The sequence below is a fragment of the Oncorhynchus kisutch genome, linkage group LG1 (assembly GCF_002021735.2).
Source record: "Oncorhynchus kisutch isolate 150728-3 linkage group LG1, Okis_V2, whole genome shotgun sequence".
Classification (NCBI taxonomy): domain Eukaryota; kingdom Metazoa; phylum Chordata; class Actinopteri; order Salmoniformes; family Salmonidae; genus Oncorhynchus; species Oncorhynchus kisutch.
The window spans coordinates 46,100,840-46,122,302 of NC_034174.2; the positions used below are offsets into that span (position 1 = coordinate 46,100,840).

The 21,463-nt window shown below is 40.5% G+C and overlaps 1 protein-coding gene across 6 annotated transcripts in view; it reads left to right on the plus strand.

Annotated features, from left to right (window-relative positions):
* Window positions 1-10,605: 10,605 nt before the first annotated feature.
* The window catches only part of LOC109888117 (uncharacterized), a 44,189-nt gene continuing 33,331 nt past the window's right edge, over window positions 10,606-21,463 (plus strand). For 2 of the 6 annotated variants that reach the window (XM_031834436.1, XM_031834455.1), the window contains exons 1-3: window positions 10,612-10,789; window positions 11,125-11,151; window positions 14,020-14,307. In XM_031834436.1, coding sequence (XP_031690296.1) covers window positions 10,732-10,789; window positions 11,125-11,151; window positions 14,020-14,307 — 373 coding nt within the window. In that variant the 5' untranslated portion in view covers window positions 10,612-10,731. Of the gene's footprint in view, window positions 10,790-11,124; window positions 11,152-14,019; window positions 14,308-14,579; window positions 14,862-15,800; window positions 15,858-16,387; window positions 16,451-16,589; window positions 16,644-17,843; window positions 17,898-18,087; window positions 18,145-18,259; window positions 18,353-18,513; window positions 18,533-18,640; window positions 18,673-18,778; window positions 18,820-19,523; window positions 19,591-19,958; window positions 20,000-20,243; window positions 21,141-21,463 lie in introns of those variants that run through there. The other 4 variants (XM_031834471.1, XM_031834464.1, XM_031834468.1 and 1 more) reach the window with 4 other exon arrangements.

A 21,463-nucleotide genomic window follows, 5' to 3' on the forward strand; every position in this document is an offset into this window, starting at 1 on the left:
AGACTTCTACCACAAACCAGCAGCATCAAAAATTCCATGGTGGAGAGAACAGTGAAAGACCAGTATCAGGGTCGTCCCTCAGGAGACTGGTACCAAGACGTCATGTCCAGTGTGCCGAAGTGTTCCAGGCTCAGATTGGTCTCAACCATCTGCACACTCACTGCCATGGTCACCAACCTATGATGGACGAACAAAGTCCTGACTGTATAGAAAAACCCTTAGCCATCAATATTTTCCAGGAACCGGGACGTCACTGTACTAGTGATACAATTAATCTGGCAGAAGAGGGTACTGATTTAAGCAGGTGTAAGAAACAAGAAACAAAACTTAACAGCTTTTTATTTATATATTTAAAAAAAAATATATGTATTTATAAACTTGCATCAGTGAATCATTAAACATCTTTACAAACCCCTAGCTACCACCAACACTTCTCTACAGGAAAAGTGGAGATTACATTTTACAGCAGCTCGGTCTACACTTAAATGCCACAAACATGTAGTACAAAAAACTGCTTTATTTAAAAACATACAATGTGGATAAAAGGAGTGCAGTCACTCTGCTGCTGCCTCGTTTCCCTGTGGTTTTAGCTTCAGGAGCAGCAGTGTCCCCCTCATCACCCTCTGCAGGCTTCTGGAAAGCTTTGGCTGCCCCTTCACCCTTGGTTGTCTTCTGTGCTTTGGGTTGATCCTCAGCTGTCCCCTCTGCCCCGTTGTCCTCTTTGACTTGGGCTTCTTAGCAGGGGCCACCTTGGAAGCAGATGCTTTTGCGGCCTTCCTAAGTTTTTCATCCTGAAAGATGAAAATGACAGGTTTACAATACCAATCACGCATTTAAAATGAGAGATTCAATTTAACCATGATCAAATCAAATGTATTTATATAGCCCTTCGTACATCAGCTGATATCTCAAAGTGCTGTACAGAAACCCGAAACCGCAAGCAATGCAGGTGTAGAAGCACGGTGGCTAGGAAAAACTCCCTAGAAAGGCCAAAACCAAGGAAGAAACCTAGAGAGGAACCAGGCTATGAGGGGTTAGAGAGAGCATACTTAAATTCACACAGGACACCGTATAGGACAGGAGAAGTACTCCAGATATAACAAACTGACCCTAGCCCCCCGACACAAACTACTGCAGCATAAATACTGGAGGCTGAAACAGGAGGGGTCAGGAGACACTGTGGCCCCATCCGATGATACCCCTGGACAGGGCCAAACAGGAAGGATATAACCCCACCCACTTTGCCAAAGCACAGTCCCCACACCACTAGAGGGATATCTTCAACCACCAACTTGCCATCCTGAGACAAGGCCGAGTATAGCCCACAAAGATCTCCGCCACGGCACAACCCAAGGGGGGGTGCCAACCCAGACAGGAAGATCACATCAGTGACTCAACCCACTCAAGTGACGCACCCCTCCTAGGGACGGCATGAAAGAGCACCAGTAAGCCAGTGACTCAGCCTCTGTAATAGGGTTAGAGGCAGAGAATCCCAGTGGAAAGAGGGGAACCGGCCAGGCAGAGACAGCAAGGGCGGTTCGTTGCTCCAGAGCCTTTCCGTTCACCTTCACACTCCTGGGCCAGACTACACTCAATCATATGACCCACTGAAGAGATAAGTCTTCAGTAAAGACTTAAAGGTTGAGACCGAGTTTGCGTCTCTCACATGGGTAAGCAGACCATTCCAGCTTTGCGACAGTATCAAAAAGGAATTTCGGATTGTTCTTACTTTCCTCAATTAAGTTGGAAAAATAGCTTGATCGAGCAGCAGTAAGGGCTCTTCGATACTGTACGGTACTGTCTTTCCAAGCTAGTCGGAAGACTTCCAGTTTGGTGTGGCGCCATTTCCGTTCCAATTTTCTGGAAGCTTGCTTCAGAGCTCGGGTATTTTCTGTATACCAGGGAGCTAGTTTCTTATGAGAAATGTTTTTTTGTTTTTAGGGGTGCAACTGCATCTAGGGTATTGCGCAAGGTTAAATTGAGTTCCTCAGTTAGGTGGTTAACTGATTTGTCCTCTGACGTCCTTGGGTAGACAGAGGGAGTCTGGAAGGACATCAAGGAATCTTTGTGTTGTCTGTGAATTTATAGCACGACTTTTGATGTTCCTTGGTTGGGGTCTGAGCAGATTATTTGTTGCAATTGCAAATGTAATAAAATGGTGGTCCGATAGTCCAGGATTATGAGGAAAAACAATAAGATCCACAACATTTATTCCATGGGACAAAACTAGGTCCAGAGTATGACTGTGACAGTGAGTAGGTCCAGAGACATGTTGGACAAAACCCACTGAGTTGATGATGGCTCCGAAAGCCTTTTGGAGTGGGTCTGTGGACTCTTCCATGTGAATATTAAAGTCACCAAAGATTAGAATATTATCTGCTATGACTATTTGCTCTGACAGTGCTCTGTGGTATATTCAATCGTTTGTGGATCTTGTAGCCATTACCAGATTTATGAAGGTCTATGACCATCTGTTTCTTTTGAACTGCTAGTTCTTTTGTTTTCATGGTGTTGGATGACAGCGGGAAATTGCATGTGTGTTACCTCATTTTTATAAAAAGGAAGTTATGTAATGGCTCAATATAGTTCCTTAAGACTTAAATAAGTGGAACTTAATTTGTGGTTTAATTTTGGTAGATGTTATTTACACTAATCTTTAAGGGTGCCATTAATTGTGAAACCTTGATTTGGAGGACATTGATTTTTAATTAAATCAAATTATTTTGGTTGGCTCCATTGAAACATTAATAAAGCACAGTATTTTTCACATGTTGGTATTTTGAATTTATCTCTATAATTGTATTGTTTATATTTGTTTGTGCATTGCCAGTCAGGGGTGCCAGCAATTTTGGAGGGGGGGGTTTGGGTAAATGGGGGGCCCTGCCTTGATTGGGTAACTGAAAAAATAAACTGCATAATAACTAAATGTGACTGGTCAATTATGTGAGTCAGGGGCTGGGCCCAAGAGGCAAAACAACAAATTACTTATTCTATAACCAACCAAGATAACCTGTTCTCAACGTTCAAAATACACCAGAGAACATATTTATCTACAGAGGATCAATAGTTTCTCAAAAATAACTGGATTAAATGTAATAACTAGCATATGCAGGTAACTGCCAAAATAAAGAAAACCCCAACAAAGTGTCTTAAAAAGGGTGTTTGTCCTCCACCAGCTGCAAGAACAGCTTCAATGCGCCTTGGCATAAATTCTACAAATTTACCTAAACAGTGGCAGGAAAACACACACACCATTAACTTTGTCCCTCATTTACTCAATTGTTTCCTTGATTTTGGCAGTTACTGGTTGCCTACTGTCGGGAAGGCTGCAATTTGGGCAGCATGCATGCCAAATGTACAGCTTGTTGTGTTGTGGCCATAGACATAATACATAGATTTTTTTTTGGAACCTCTTACCTTGGCAATTTGAATGGGTACATGTCATGGGTACACTAGCAATGGCTGCCAGTCCTGATTTGAACTGGAACTGCCATCCATGGATGATATGTAGTTGTTTGCAGCTGTCTGTTTGCACATTTCAATATACAAATCGTGGGAAAAACATAGTTTGGAAAGCAAATGTCTACTGCTGAAAATAGAAGACTGTCTCTAGAACCAATATAATTCTCAACTCCCATTTTTTCGTGACTAGCAGCACTATTTTGTCAAAGTAGCTCACCCTGAGATAGGCTATTGCCAAGAGGAGCGCATTGGCCATCACCGTGAGTGGTAGCATATGGTGGCTTCATCATTATGTGAGTCAGTGTGCCACTGGAAATTGTATATAATTGCCCAATGTAGTAATATATAAATAAAAACCACAATTAAAACAGGAAAGCTGTTTTAACCTCTTGAATCTAGGGGGCACTATTTTCATTTTTGGAAAAATAACGCACCCAAAGTAAACGGGCTATTTTGTCAGGACAAGATGCTAGAATATGCATATAATTGACAGCTGTCAGTATAACAGAACTGATATTGCAGGCGAAAGCCTGAGAAAAATCCAATCAGGAAGTGACTCTTATTTAGAAACCTCTGCGTTCCTATGCGTCCTTATTGAGCAGTGAATGAGATATCAACCAGATTCCTTTTTCTATGGCTTCCCTAATGTGTCTAGTGTCACAATGCATAGTTTCAGGCTTTCATTTTGAAAAATTTGCCTGAACGTCAACATTGCGTCAGTGGTCAGCTGGAGTCTCTGAGTGTTTTGTGCGTGAGCGACAAATGCGGCCATTGTTTCTCTCTTTCCTACTAAGAAGCCATCTGTCCCGGTTGCTATATTATCAAATAGATATTTGAAAAACACCTTGAGGATTGATTATAAACCACGTTTGACATGTTTCTGTCGATATTATGGAGCTAATTTGGAATATTTTTCGGCTTTGTCGTAACCGCAATGCAATTTCCGGTCTCATTCTCAGCCAAAGTGAAGAACTACCGGAGTTATTTCGGCTACAAAAATAATATTTTTGGAAAAAAGGAACATTTGCTATCTAACTGGGAGTCTTGTGAGTGAAAACATCCGAAGCTCATCAAAGGTAAACGATTTAATTTGATTGCTTTCCTGATTTTCGTGACCAGGGGCCTGTTGCACAAAACTAGGATAAGGGATTAAGCCAGGATATCTTGGTGATCCTGGCTCAATTGATCCGTAATCCGGTTGCACTAAAGATGGATAGGGGGCAGGAGGATATGTTATGGTATAAATTACCATGGAGATTTATTCTGTGGAGCTAGCCTGCTCCAGACCAGGCTAAATTCCAGGATCTATTTAATCTCATCCCTAATGTCAGTCAGCAGTCACCACAAATGGAAACCAATAGTTATTTCACTGCTCACTATACATTGTTATCACATATAACTAGACCCACTGTTATTATTTAAACGTTTGTGATCATTAATTTCAATGATTTTGGATAAAAAATGATTTTTAGATGTTGCTATCATTAGATAATTTACAGTTTCCCATAGACTATGTAAAATGATAGAATATTAGGGCCACAGAGGGGAAAAAAACACAAGTCATAATATTGTAACCAGTTGTTTTAAAGGAGGACAGTTAAAATGACAGATGTGGGGCATTTCGTGAAATTGTACTTCAGTATGGTTTCATAAACAAAGACATGCTGATGTGCCAGAATATTAAGTATCACATTGTCATAAGTATTAAAACTGTAAAAACAATATGTAGCTTTTCTGCAGAAAGAACCAGCCTCATAAATTTATGACTTTATCCTTTTTCTTCAGTGTGGCCCTAGTACTCTGTCATATAAACAAATGCACATTCCATATGAATATAAAAACACAATGTGTAACATTATGTTCCTTTATTGAATAAGGACAAAACAAAGCAGGTAAACCATCAGCTCCTTTCGAAACTGAAGTCACAGTGACTCTACAAGATGGAAAGCACAGAATCCAAGCATATTATACAAAATGATACATACACATTCAAAGGTCTGTATATAACGCATGTCTGCACACTAAAATAAATGCAGGACAAATCCATACACATCAACTGAACAGACAAATGAATGGATGCAGTAGCCTCCCTGCAGCCTTGTATTACACACAGTATACCGCACAAACATCATAAGAGGCCAAATTCGTCAAAAAACGAACCCAAAAAAAACCAAATTCCTCTGCCACCGCAGGACATATTTAACCAAAATTGAAAGCACACATACTAACTAAAATAATTCAACACATATTGGTCCCTCAGCAGCCGACCACTGTCGTCATCAGGGAAGATTGCCGGATTGTCCCAGTCCATGGCTGGTGGCACTCTGGGGGCCCTCTCCTTCCTCAGGCAGGCCACATTGTGGAGGACAGCACAAGCCACAGTAATATCACATGCCCTAACAGGGCTGACCCTTAATTTGTGAAGGCAGTGAAAGCGTGCCTTCAGGAGGCCAAAGGTCATTTCAACTCTGGCCCTGGTCCTGGCATGGGCATGGTTGTAGGCCTGCTGTGCTTCCTGGGGGTCTGTGAAAGGTGTCAGGAGAAAAGGCTGGCAGCCATACCCCCTGTCTCCCAGCAACACACCAGAGAATTCACCTGTCAACACAAAATCTCATCATTACTACCTCATAAACACAGTGATATTCTTGACACAGCCATGATGGTTATAAATAGGGGTTGTGTGGCTTACCTTGTGATAGGCACTGATAGATTTCAGAGGCCTGAAAGATTCTGGAGTCATGGACTGAGCCAGGCCATTTTGCCACAACATTGCTGATCACACAGTCAGCATTGCAGACCATCTGAAATCATAAGATGAGGAATATTACACCAATCAATGCACATCACTGGCAATGCAGAGTGTTCGTCAATGGACAATATCAAAAAGTTATGTTCACCTGAACATTAATGCTGTGAAAGGATTTCCTATTCACAAAATCAGCCTCATGGGCACCTGAGGGGGCTTTTATACTTATGTGTGTGCAGTCCACTGCACCAATGACATTGGGGAAACCTGTCACACAAAGTAATGAGTATCCTACTATGTGTTAACAGTTGTCCTGTAATTTGTAGATCCTCTTACCTGCAATCCTATAGAACTCCTCTTTGATGTCACAGAGTCTTCTGTGGCCAGGGAAGGAGATGAAGACATCTGCTAATGCTTTGATAGCCAGACACACACTCCTTATTGTGCGGCAAATTGTGGCCTTGTTCAGCTGTTCTGCATCCCCCACTGAGTACAGGAAGGCTCCACTAGCAAAAAAGCGCAAGGCCACACAAACCATTTGCTCCACACTCAGTGCATGGCTCCGTGCAGTGCGGTGCTTAATCCTGGGACCCAGTAGTCTGCATAGATACCTGATGCCATCTGCAGAAAACCTGTATCTTTCATATAGATGGTCATCAGGGAAGGCCAGTGGGTCCAACCGGTCCCTGAAGACCCTTTCTCGCCTGAAGGCTCTCCTCAGCACAAGTGCTTCTTCATCCACCACATCTCGCACGAATGGGCATGCCATTGTCAGAGCAGAAAGGAACACACAATTTTGGGCCTTCATATAGGCTAGTGGCCACACCTGGTGCTGGGGGGGTGGGCAAAAGAGGGCGATGCCTTATAACGATGACTTGGTTGTACTGATTGCTGGGAAAATAAAAAAAACCTTAGAAAGATGCCACCGTCCTGTGTGCTCACAATAAGAGCTCATATGTCATGGCTCACTTGACTTTACGAGAATATACCTAATTTTTATTTTGAGCTGCGTCATCTTCTTGGAGCTGGGGGAGGAAAGAAAAATAATGATTAATACATTTGTGTTACAGTTAGCATACAGTGTACATTGAAGGCATATCTCACCTCCCTCTCAAGTTTTTTTATTTCAAGGTCCAGTTTCCTAATTGTCCTCTTTTTTATTTCGAACTCCAGTGCAAGATTTTCCATCTTTTTCTTCTTGTACTGAATGTCTATGTCTGCCAGTTCTATTTGGTGCCGGAGGTGGTTGCCATACAACTTTCTGATAGCTTGTGAGCTCTGTGAACACAATACAATTAGCGCAGCTGGAATTTGGCAGGATGTGGTGTCCTTTTATTAATACGCACTATGTTGCCAGGCTGGTTTTCCCACTGTATAGCATCTGGGTCCTGTAAAAGAAATTAGATTTTTTGATTTTGATGAGGCCTCCTCACCATTGTAGAGTAAATAGTACTTTCACAGTCTTAACATGATACCTCATGCCTTCTGGAATCCAGAGAGATGGTCTCCTCCTCATCATCGTCTCCATCATGTGCTGTTGCTGCTGCACTGGGGCCTTCACCCTATCACATTTAATCGGATTCATATTGAAGCTAGTAGACAAGACATGCCAGGCCTACAGTATGCCTTTGATGGAGTACTCACTGGATCAGCATCGTCTGGTGCTTGTGCTGGTGGCTCTAACAGGAACACAGTGCTGCCAGACACTGCAAGGCAATAGGTAAACCAAAGTCAGACAGTCCAAATTGATTCAATATGAATGTGGTTGTATCCCATGTAGAGATGGAAGGACATACCTTGAATGAAGCGGGTGGCATCTTGGGAGGAACCTATGCTCGTCTCTTTCCCCCCAGGGATCCCCTCTAAGACGGGCCTGCCTTTATTTAGCTCCAAGGCCATGTCCTCTGCTGGGGTAAGGTCAGCCTTTGGTGACTCACCACCCGTGCCTTGTCTGTGGGTATTCTTTTTCACTGCTAAAACAGTACAGACAATGTGTGAGCAGGCACCTTCTGGGTACAATATATGCTTGTGCTTTGTTAAATATTAGTCAGGGACCATACCATTCTGCAGAATGTTCTTGTATTTGATTTTGACCTGCTGCCATGTCCGTTTTGGCCCGTTCATGTTTAATCTACACACACACACACACACACACACACACACACACACACACACACACACACACACACACACACACACACACACACACACACACACACACACACACACATTTAATGGAGTCACACTGCAAAAAATTACTTGGTATTTTTGTCTTGTTTTCAGTAAAAATATCAAAAAATGTATCATAGCTTTATACAGTGTGATGGAGTTACTTTACACAATTTCACTCATATCTGCAGTGCATTTCAATAAAAAATTTAACCGTTTCATAATTACAGTACAACTGCATTTTTGGAGATGTGAATTAAATATTTGAATTGTAATTGTGATGTTTCAGCGGAGCGGTGAGTGTGTAATTGTGCACTACTTACGCATTCAGGCGGTCTGCAATACTTTGCCACGCTTTTTCTCTTTGCTTTATCACTGTGGCGGTGTTGCCTTTCTTCTTAATTATATCTTTTACCTCCTCGTATGCCTCCATGAGGATTTGTGCTTCCGACGGGGAAAAGTACGCGGCTCTAGTTGCCATGGTAAATCAGTTAATCTGTGATCTGTGGCGGGGTCTATTTGAGTGAGCCGTGAGCGCGCACCTATCCAGGATTGGTTTCACCTGGCTTAATGAATCCGTGTCTGCTCATCCTGGCTTGGTCTTTGTGCAACCAATTAAGCCTGGACGCACATGTTTTGGCTTCATTGAGCTCAGCTGAGTCATTTATCCCGGATGTCTTAATTCTACTTTTGTGCAACAGGCCCCAGGTTGCCTGCTGCTAGCTAGGCATAATACTATGCTAGGCTATCGATAAACTTACACAAATGCTTGTCTTGCTTTGGCTGTAAAGCATATTTTCAAAATCTGAGATGACAGGGTGATTAACAAAAGGCTAAGCTGTGTTTCAATATATTTCACTTGTGATTTCATGAATATGAATATTTTCTAGTAATATTTATGTCCGTTGCGTTATGCTAATTAGTGTCAGTTGATGATTACGCTCCCGGATCCGGGATGGGTAGTTACAACATTAACATACTCAATTACAATTTTTGGGAAGGAAAACCATTTCACTAATATTGTAAATTATAGGTCATATTTCATAGAAATCTGGAAACATTGGGCATTTACTTTAAGAAGATTTAGCCGTTTGCTACCGAGTTGATGTCCTCACCAATACCCCGCCCTCGATTCCTTTTTTTCAGGGTCTTGCATGTCATGTACTTCAACCTCACCAGGTCCACAGATGATTATTTCTCTGTTGCGTAGCCGCGAATGGCCTGTGAGGAGACCCCTTTTCACGAGTCCAACTCCTTCAATGCTTCTTTAACCAACACCATCGTAGGTGGATGAAGAGGAGTTTTCGTGCCACAGCAGGTGCTTTGCTGGATTCTAACAATGAAATAAACAAATGTATCAACCGTAATATAACCAAATAGCTGTAAAATTAGGCTACTCAAATTGGCCTAAACCGCACATGGTTTTACAAACCCGATTTAGCTTTTCCTGACACTTTTCCATATTTTTTGGGCACGTCAGAAAGTGAAGTTACTTCTTCGGCGCCTGCTGCTTTTTCTTTAGGTGGTATGATCAAACGGTTCATCTCAAAGTTAGGCTATATAAAAACGTTCGTTTAAAAACAGTAACTGCATTCTCAGCCAGTCACACATTCAATGTTATGCACTTCAAACAAAGCACGCGGTTTATCTGAACGGGCGCTGAAATGTAGGTACCAGACAGAGCATTAAAGGTAAACTGATCAGTCCGAGTAGTGTGAACTCGCTTTTTCTTCTCTCCTCCGTTCCTTCCTTCCACCCATCCTTTCCTTTACTGCGCTTATCAGTTTACCTTCACTGCTCTGGCATATTATTAAACATGACTCACCCAAACATAAATGAAATATGAAAACCCTTCTACATTTTAGAGATCAAATCAAATGTATTTATATAGCCCTTCGTACATCGGCTGATATCTCAAAGTGCTGTACAGAAACCCAGCCTAACACCCCAAACAGCAAGCAATGCAGGTGTAGAAGCACGGATCATCAAGATCATCAAACTCTCAACCACAAATGCAAGGCTTTTGTAGTTAAACTTTGTGCAGCTGTGAAAAACTTAAAACAAAAAGTCGAAGATAAATATTTTTCTCAGAAAGACAAGTTAGTTTGTTGGTTTAAAAAATAAAGACAGACAGCTTTAGAACCTAAAAATAATTACTGATACATGATTCTGAGTGTACAGCCTCGTCCTCTGCAACATGACATTAGCCCACAGTTGCCATATGAGACATCTGTGGTTTTCCTGTGAACAAGCTCCACATCTGCTTTTCTATTGAAACATTTCATCTTTGTCCCAGTCACTGCCACCATCTACTGTGATGTCAGACTAACAGTATGTATGTAGCTGTCTAAAAAATGACATTGTTCATCCCTGATATGGCTGGTCGTCTGTTTTTGCTCATCCTCCTTTTCGGTGAGTTATTTTTCTGTTCCATCATGTTTGTGCTACAGGATATTCCATTATTCTTTCCCCTCTTTTAGTCTTTTACTTTAGGAACTCTTAATATTTCAACATGTTATGGTTATAATAAGTGTCTTATTCCATTGATCATCCTATTGATTTTTAATTTCTCTGTCATTATTTTACATTTTGTACAGATAAGAATGACCACTGCTTGATAACATGGCTGTGAATGCATTACAGACTGTTCTGCTTCGCCAGCTTGTGTAAAGTGATCCCATCTCATGTTTTCTTATTTTTCATAATGTCAAAAAGAGCATGATAATGACCCATTTTGTTATGTCTAGATACCTTCCAGTACCTCAAAGGCAAAGGTCAGTATCATTATTATGGATTTTAAGCTGCAATATGTAACTTTTTGGGCTTCCAGACAAAACAACGGGTTACCAAAATATTCAAATAATGATTGACATATTTTCAATAAAAATGTTATTTGGATGAATTCATCCATATGATTTCATCCTTCCATGAGATGCTGTATACACTGGGTATACAAAACATTAACATGACATAGACTGATCAGGCAAATCCAGATGAAAGCTATGATCCCTTATTGATGTCACTTGTTAAAGCCACTTAAATCAGTAAATAGATTAAGGGGAGGAGACAGGTTAAAGACGTGGATTGTGTATGTGTGCCATTCAGAGGGGGAAAGGGCAAGACACAATATTTAAGTGCCTTTGAACGGGGTATGCTACTAGGTGCCAGAACCTAAACAGTGCTGGGTTTTTCACTCTCAACAGTTTCCTGTGCATATCAAGAATGGTCCACCACCCTAAGGACATCCTGACAACTTGATACAACTGTGGGAAGGATTGGAGTCAACATAGGTCCGCATCCCCGTGGAATGAGACAGACAGCAAGATTAATCCAAATCTCCACTGTTGAAAACCAAATGCTAGTCTAAAATAAATGGGATATAATATCTAAATGCTTTTTACAGTGGAGATCAAGATAATAAATTGCCTGGCTGGGCTGATGAGATAGTAGATTGAGCAGTCAAATAGAATAGTGAATAGACTCTTTTTTGTGTTTGCAAACGTTGCGCGCATCGCCCTCGTGTGGCAACGTTTACAAACACAATAAAATGGTCTATTCACCATTCCATTTGACTGCTCAATCCACTATGGTGACAGAACAGAATGCCAACAAAAAAAAGCCTCTATTTACATGTTGCATATGAGTGCATTTCACACTACTTTTGGATTATAATTGGAGTTTAAGGGTCGTACGAAAGTCCTGCTTAATATAATGTTTGTGTCATCATTGTAAATCAAATGCATTATACTTAAAAATAACTTCAACTTCAACCAGTAAAATGTCTCTTTGGCTATCTTTTGCTGCAGCCTATGGCCATGTCAGTGAGTGTTTAGCATTCTAGCTAACAACTTGATGCATCCAAAATAGTTAATTTACAAAGATCAACACCAAATTATATTCTTAGTGACTGTTCAAGCAAGAATCAACACATCATTGTAAGCGTTAGGAGAGCCCCCCCCCAAAAGTTATTTTGTTTAGAACTAATAAAAACGTACATCTAGGCTATGTTGACTGTGAGCAGATGGAGTGGCTTTCTTACTGCAGCCAAGAGTCATGCGCATCTGTACGTGATGTCAGTGTGTCGTGCATTGGAAAGTATCAAATCAAATCCAATTGTATTTGTCACATACACATGGTTAGCAGATGTTAATGCGAGTGTAGTGAAATGCTTGTGCTTCTAGTTCCGACAATGCAGTAATAACCAACGAGTAATCTGACCTAACAATTCCACAACAACTACCTTATACACACAAGCGTAAAGGGATAAAGAATATGTACATAAAGATATATGAATGAGTGATGGTACAGAATGGCATAGGCAAGATGCAGTAGATGTTATCGAGTACAGTATATGCATATGAGATGAGTAATGTTAGGTATGTAAACATATAAAAGTGGCATTGTTTAAAGTGGCTAGTGATACATGTATTACATCAAGATGGCAAGATGCAGTAGATGGTATAGAGTACAGTATATACATATGAGATGAGTAATGTAGGGTATGTAAACATTTTATTAAGTTGCATTGTTTAAAGTGTCTAGTGATACAATTTTCCATTATTAAATTGGCTGGAGTTGAGTCAGTATGTTGGCAGCAGCCACTCAATGTTAGTGGTGGCTGTTTAACAGTCTGATGGCCTTGAGATAGAAGCTGTTTTCAGTCTCTCGGTCCCTGCTTTGACGCACCTGTACTGACCTCGCCTTCTGGATGATAGGGGGGTGAACAGGCAGTGGCTCGGGTGGTTGTTGTCCTTGATGATCTTTATGGCCTTCCTGTGACATCGGGTGGTGTAGGTGTCCTGGAGGGCAGTTAGTTTGTCCCCAGTGATGCGTTGTGCAGACCTCACTACCCTCTGGAGAACCTTACGATTGGGGGCAGAGCAGTTGCTGTACAGCCCGACAGGATGCTCTCGATTGTGCATCTGTAAATGTATGGAACTCCATTTGGGTCTTTGCACTTCAAAAAAGATACGTGAAATAACACTGTTTGATGTGTCAAATAAGCTTGTTGACCAATCAGGACCTAGATATGACTGTACGTCACATAATAATTTAACACGTTTGTTACTTTTTTACATAGTTATTACAGATTGATTACATGATCACTTGTATTTCATATGTCACAGTGATTCACCGATATGTGTGATGCTGGTAAAGTTTTGTCTTGTGCACCTGCCGCTGCAGCACAAGCGCAGACACACCTCCCCAAGCTCTGGGACAGTTCTGGTCAGAAAGAAATCCATCACTTCCGTTGTTTGGCTGTGCCCATTTAGCAACGTTCCAAAATGAGCAAATGTCCTGGTGGAAGGATGTAAATAAACGCATTTACTCAGAACAATAATACGTCTTTAATGAAAGACAGGTCCTTAATCATTAGTTTAGTTTAAATGTTGGCAACCGTTTTACAAAAGCAAAATGTCCATCGAAGCCGAGGATTATTTTGTGATAACTCCCTCCTAAGGACTGTTCCTGACATGGGTTCTCATTGTTTATTGCTTAAATAGACAACAGTGTCTGAATTGTTTTCTCTGTCAAACTCATATAATATTAAGTTGTACATTATCTGTATGAGTAGTTAAACATGGAACATTAATTTATAATTCAATTAATAAAGACACTCCATCATCCCACTGATCTCACAGATCCTCCTCAACCCAGTCTAACAGTGATTCCTGCAGTCATCAAAGAGAGAGACTCAGTTCAGCTGAACTGTCAGACTCCTCCATCTGGCTCTGATTGTTACTTCAAAATGGAAGGGCAAGTGGAATTCACCCTTCCATCACCCTGTCAACAGACACTCACAGGAACACTACTGGTGAGGTGGACAGGTCAGAGTTCACCAGCTGAGGTCAAAATCCAATGTCAGTACAGTGCTACAGGTTCACAGTTTAGATCCATATACAGTGAGTCTTCAACAGTCACAATTACGGGTAAGAAGACTATTTGAATGGTTGTAAACAATGAACTTTTGTGCCATCATTACCATGTTCCTCTTGTGATATGTTATCATACTGTGTGTTCTCATAATCTATTACGTGAAACAATCAAGCAATATATTATATCTCCTTAATTTCCCATACTGTCGCTGCATAAAGTAATTGACGCAAGATCATTAAGTCTGAAATAACAAGGAGGGATTAGGCTATCAGTAAATTTCTCAAAACCACACAATGCTAAATGCTTAATTCCCCTATTCTCACAGACCTTCCTCAGCTGACAGTGAATTCTACAGTCATCAGAGAGACAGAATCAGTTCAGCTGAGTTGTGAGACTCCTCCATCTCTCCCTGTGTCTCACTGTTACTTCAACATAGAGGGGGGAGAGAATCCTCCAGACTCATCCTGTACTCAGACAATAACAGGAACAGAGCTGCTCAAGAGGGCAGATCAAACGTTTCCAGATGTGGTCAAAGTGACGTGTTACTATGCTGTAATGAGGTCTCACACATCTCCTTTTAGTGACCCTGTCTCAGTCACTGTTCTGGGTAAGTAGGTGGTTTATACAATTATACACGTCACTGTTATACCGTAGTAATTATGCTCGTTCTGAAAATGAGATCTTCTGTCTTATTTTCAGAAGTCTAAATTTCACATAATGATAGGAATTACTGTACTTTGTACAAACATAAATGCTGACATAGTTGAACATTTGATTAATGGATTTTCCATACTGTTAGTATGTATGGATTACCTGTCATGTTTTTGAAATACAACTTTCAAAGAGACCCCCCTCCTCCCAGGCTGATGGTCAGTTCTACAGTCATCAGAGAGAGAGACTCAGTTCAGCTGAGCTGTCAGACTCCTCCATCTGTCTCTGTGTCTCAGTGTTACTTCTACACAGAGGGGAGAGATCCTAAACCCTCACCCTGTACGCAATCACTCACGGGGACTGAGCTGCTCTCGTGGGCAGGTCAAAGTTCATCTGCTGAGCTCAAACTGAGATGTTTTTACACTATAGAAACTCACTATCCATCGATGCACAGTGGTTCAGTCTCTGTTACTATTCTTGGTAAGAAATTATATATTCAGATTGTCTTGGATGATTCTGTTTAAATCACAATCTCATCCAATGTCATTTCAAAATAGTTGTTGTGAAGACAATAAATATTTTAAATGTAAATGTCAAAAGTAGAGTTCTAAGATCCCACGCAAACAACCACAGAGGTGGCCAACGTACAATCAAAGGTTCTTTATAAACTCAGCTTTACACAGCAATACACAGTATCATTACGGTCCTATTAGAAACGTATAAATAGGCTGGGATTTAGGGCTGTAGGCTAACTAGAAGCAATTATCTAAACGAATCTATCAGTGCTGCAGGTCTTCATGATCTGACTCACTTTGATTTTAGCATCTTCTTAGAATGACTATATTCATTCTGACCAACAAACTAAATACCACATTTCAATCCCAAATGATTTCAGATCTGGTGGGAGTTCACATCAGCGATCCAACACCTATACAGACACCTTCTATAGCAGGTAGTCCACATATTTGTGCTTTTAAAGTGTCACTGCTGTTATTTTATAGCAACACAAGTTTCAGCAATAAGAATAGTTGTGTTAATGTGTAAATGAAGCTGTTCTGTTAGATAATGAAGCTGTTCTATAGATATGACACCAGCCTCAACACCAACGTCTGGGATCATCAGCACCAGTATTATAATGTCTGTGTTCATCTAGTCGAGTGTTTAGATCGTATCTATACTCTGTTAGGCTTCTGCTGTTAGATAACATGGTGACTTTATTCTAGGAAGCTGTCAACAACAATCAACACCTTATCTGTCCTGAAAGACTTGATCACCTTATGAATTGGTCTTATCATCTCTATAATGAGGAGAAATATAATCTTCCAGGGCAGGAAGCAATCTGTCCGTAGTGATTTTATAGTCCTACTTTTCCCACTTTGAATAGACAAGTCATGAAGGTATTTCAAAAGGCCAACAACACCATGATGATCATTAATACAGTAATTTTAAAAATGCTAAATTCATTTTTATGTGTTTTCTCAGTGGGTTTGACTCCAGGTCCTGGGTCTACTTTGCCGCCCAGCACGACAGTGAGTCCTACAGAAGGTGTGCTGGGCCTCTAAATGACCATCTTTGCAAAGAGTAATTATACAGTCAAGAGTTTAGATTACGGGCCTGTAAAATTAAGTGACCCAAATGTGAATGTAAAACCTTATTCTTGTGTAATCATATTGCTTCCCACTAGTTTCCACTGTTACTTGTACCTTTACCCCAGACACCACAGTGACACCAGCTACCAGTAAGTAGATCCACCAATTTTAACTTAGTTTGCAAATACAATATCTTTGTTCACATTCATTCACTAAAGCTCTGACCGGTTAACTAATAGATGTATTCATAGCTGCTTGTAATTTCAGTCCAGATTTTTAACCACTTTTAGTCCATCTGATTAGTAGGTAATGTGTAGTGTACTTCTCTCTTCATGCTTATTGAAATACCTTAGATATTACATTATCAAATCAAATCAATTTATATAGCCCTTCGTACATCAGCTGATATCTCAAAGTGCTGTACAGAAACCCAGCCTAAAACCCCAAACAGCAAGCAATGCAGGTGTAGAAGTACGGTGGCTAGGAAAAACTCCCTAGAAAGGCCAAAACCTAGGAAGAAACCTAGAGAGGAACCAGGCTATGTGGGGTCGCCAGTCCTCTTCTGGTTGTGCCGGGTGGAGATTATAACAGAACATGGCCAAGATGTTCAAATGTTCATAAATGACCAGCATGGTCGTATAATAATAAGGCAGAACAGTTGAAACTGGAGCAGCAGCACGGTCAGGTGGACTGGGGACAGCAAGGAGTCATCATGTCAGGTAGTCCTGGGGCATGGTCCTAGGGCTCAGGTCCTCCGAGAGAGAGAAAGAAAGAGAGAATTAGAGAGAGCATATGTGGGGTGGACAGTCCTCTTCTGGCTGTGCCGGGTGGAGATTATAACAGAACATGGCCAAGATGTTCAAATGTTCATAAATGACCAGCATGGTCGAATAATAATAAGGCAGAACAGTTGAAACTGGAGCAGCAGCACGGCCAGGTGGACTGGGGACAGCAAGGAGTCATCATGTCAGGTAGTCCTGGAGCATGGTCCTAGGGCTCAGGTCCTCCGAGAGAGAGAGAGAAAGAGAGAATTAGAGAACGCACACTTAGATTCACACAGGACACCGAATAGGACAGGAGAGGTACTCCAGATATAACAAACTGACCCTAGCCCCCGACACATAAACTACTGCAGCATAAATACTGGAGGCTGAGACAGGAGGGGTCAGGAGACACTGTGGCCCCATCCGAGGACACCCCCGGACAGGGCAAAATAGGAAGGATATAACTTTCATTTGTTCTTGTGTAATATGAGTAATATCATCTCACCATGTTTGACCTCCCCTTTTAAAATCAACCCATTTAAATGTATTTTTGTATAATCAAATCAATGATTTGCTTTGCATCAGGGTCGACTGTTTGCTCTACTTTGACCACTGACACCCCAGCAAGTCCAACTGAAAGTAAGTTTAGCCAATTGGTTTAATTAAGTTTGCTAAATATTTTTGTCTTTTAAAGCATAAACCAATTTTGCAAATATAGCCAAATGTAAATTCAGTCAAGGCTTTAGGATTAATCAAACAATTTGTCTCTTCTTAGAACTATTTAAATAACTCTGTTATTAAGTTGTCCTTCTCTCTTGCATGTGACCAGGAGGTCAAAGCTCCACAGAAAGTGAAGTGGAATCAAACAGTCAAGAAAGCATTCTGTGTAAGTATCCTTGTCTAGTTGTCTTTTCTCACACATTTGAAAACAGAACTGTGCACATTTTCTTAGAAGAACAAGAGCTGATGACCTCTACTTATGTCATCATGTCACCAAATAGTGGGGCAATTATGGCAGGCAGCAGTGGGTGTGGCTTCTGGAGTGGGTGTGTTCCTGGTAGGATTGACAGCTGTCTGTCTCTGCAGGAGGACCAGTGAGTACATTTGATTATGCAAAACAAATCATTTGAAAATGTACCGTGCTAACATCAATGTAAGTGCCTTTGGAATGGGTTAATTTATCAACTCATGTTGATCATATTGTATAGGTTCGACTATATTCAATATAATTAATTTAGCCTCATTTGTTTTTCAGAGAAAACCAATTCTCAGAGGTAAGAATTCCCTTGTGAATATGATGCAGATTGTATCAACCTTTAGTTCTGTATTGTCCATGATGATATGTTCTTACCACAACCTTCTGATACTTTTATGTTGTACAGACCTACAGCCAGACAGGATGATCACAGACAATGTATGTTCCAAACAAAATACATCAAACACTGCACACACTACTAACACAACTACACACATGCATGTACAAACACTGTAATCCCATTTTCATTGTGTTTCTGTTGTAGATGATTTGGTGTCTATGGGAGCGGTGAGCAGCGGAGTCATGGTGATTATTCTACATTACAGTGGAATCTGTACACATGGACCCCTCTGACAGAGGAGGCTGGTGGGATGAGTTATAGGAGAATGGGTTCATTGTAATGGCTGGAATGGAATTAACGGAACAGAGTCAAACACATCACACACATCAAAACTATGTGTTTGACTCCATTCTCTTCATTCCATTTCAACAATTACAATGAGCCTGTCCTCCTATAACTCCTCTCACCAGCATCCTCTGCCCTCTGACTGTCTGATCTGAGGATCAAGACCTTAATGTTACATTAGTAGTGCTTCAACATATGAATGTTCAAAGTATCAAACTAACAGCTGTATTTATATGGTAATATTTATAATTACTATATAAAGATGGATTTATTATTTATATTTGTATTTGTATTTATTACCAAATAAGATGTTCTTCACCAGAAATAATATCTTAATGCATTAATTCATGTTAAACCTTGTAAATGTGTTCCTAAGTAGGTACAGAGTTTAGTCATATAAACTATTTATGATTGCATTGGACATGTGTAGACTTCAGAATGACGTGTAGACCTCCAAATTACACAAATCCGACTAACACTTCCTGTGATACAAAGGAGGGTGCCGTTCATGTCACGAGTTAGAGAGTAGAATAGACAGACAGTTTTTAGACTGGAGGATAAAAAGTCTCTCCTCTCTCTTCTTCTCCCTCTCTCTCTACTACAGGTGGATTCAGGAGATGCTGGAAACGATTCTCAGATCACTTCTGTACTGTCCATGTTCATGCCCTCAGGTTTGTCCCTCAGATCTCGGGACCATCTGCAAGTGCACAGCTGCTGTACATGCTTAAACTTTGGGCCTAACCTTATCAACCTTATCAAAATGCATATATAACACTTAAAACAGAGATGAACGTGTCAGAGCATCAGCAGCGTGAGAATAGATCTGTAGATCTGCAGGGGGGTTTGAGACATGAGGAGAAGTGTGAAATTACATCAAGCCTTGTTACTTGCACTTCTTCTGTTTGGCTGTTACTAATGGAATAGGGCAAACTCGACTAAATAACACACATGCAATGTAGACATGTAATATACACATGATCCCCCTCAAACACACACTCATACAAACATACACATGGAATTGTCTCTCTGTGATGTGCAGGTCCCATTGATGTGGATTCACAGGCATTTGCAAATGAACATGTAAGTACAGCACAAATGTCCTATTCATTGTATTATATTATATTGTTATATTATTATAATTATATATAGCATTGTTTTCACAGACAGACTGACTCGAGGATAAAAGTATCTCTCTTTCTCTCACTGTGTTTTGACTTTCAGTTTAAGATTGGTCTTAAATCATCCTCATAAAATACCCCTTATGAATTACATTTACTGTACAGTAGATTCAAAGCCCTAAACTGAATCTGTTTCTTTTCTCTAGTCTGATACGTACCACGTATACAGCTCAATCCCCGACAGACCAGCAACCTCAGCCCAGCCGGATGGGTTGTACAGTCTGCAGACACACTGAAACTACACCTCTGGCTTTCTGTATCTATGTCTCACACATCTCACACAAAAACATTATTTCTCACATGACATCCTTTATTATCACTCATCCAGTTACTGTAAATAAGTTGATTAACAGGTAATATGTCTACTGTATTACACATGGACAACTGGTTTCTGTTACATGTCTATCCATAATATCTCTTACTGTGTTAATATTTATATTTTGGGGATTTTGGAGGGGTCCGGGGCATACTCCCCTTTGAGCATTTTTCTTATTTCTTCTCCCTAGTAAATGCTAAATCTACTGTATTTAAGTATATTATGTTGACTGTTTGATACCTTCTTCCATAACAGTTGGATACAATTAATTTCCTATTGGGCAAAACATAATCCAAAACACAACCAAAACAAACTGCAAATGCATACAAACTCAAGTTTGTTGAGTCACAAGCTTGATGCATTTATTGGGTGCAAAGAATATAGGACCAAAATACATCATGCTTGACTACTTTAATTGTAGTTAATCTACCAAACTAACCTAAATGACGGAGTGAAAAGAAGGAAGCTTGTACCTGTTTGCAGCAAGGCACTAAAGTAATACTGCAAATACTGTGGCAAAGCAATTCACTTTTTATCCTGAATACAAAATGTTATGTTTGGGGCAAATAGGATACAACACATTACTGAGTACCATTCTCCATATTTTCATGCACAGTGATGGCTGCATCTTGTTATGGGTATACTTGTAATCATTAAGGGACTGGGGAGATTTTCAGGATAGAAAATAAATGTAATGGAGCTAAACACAGGCAAAGTACTAGAGGAAAACCTGGTTGAGTCTGCTTTCCACCAGACACTAGGAGATGAATTCACCTTTCAGCAGGATAATAACCTAAAACACAAGGCTAAATATACACTGGAGTTGCTTACCAAGAATACAGTGAATGTTCCTGATGGCAGAGTTACAGTTTTGACTTTAATCTACTTGAAAATCTATGGCAAGACCTGAAAATGGTTGTCTAGCAATGATCAACAACCAATTGGACAGAGCTTGAAGAAATGTGAAAATAATAATGGCCAAATGTTGCACAATCCAGGTGTTGAACGTTTTTAGAGACGCAGAAAGACTCACAGCTGTAATCGCTCCCA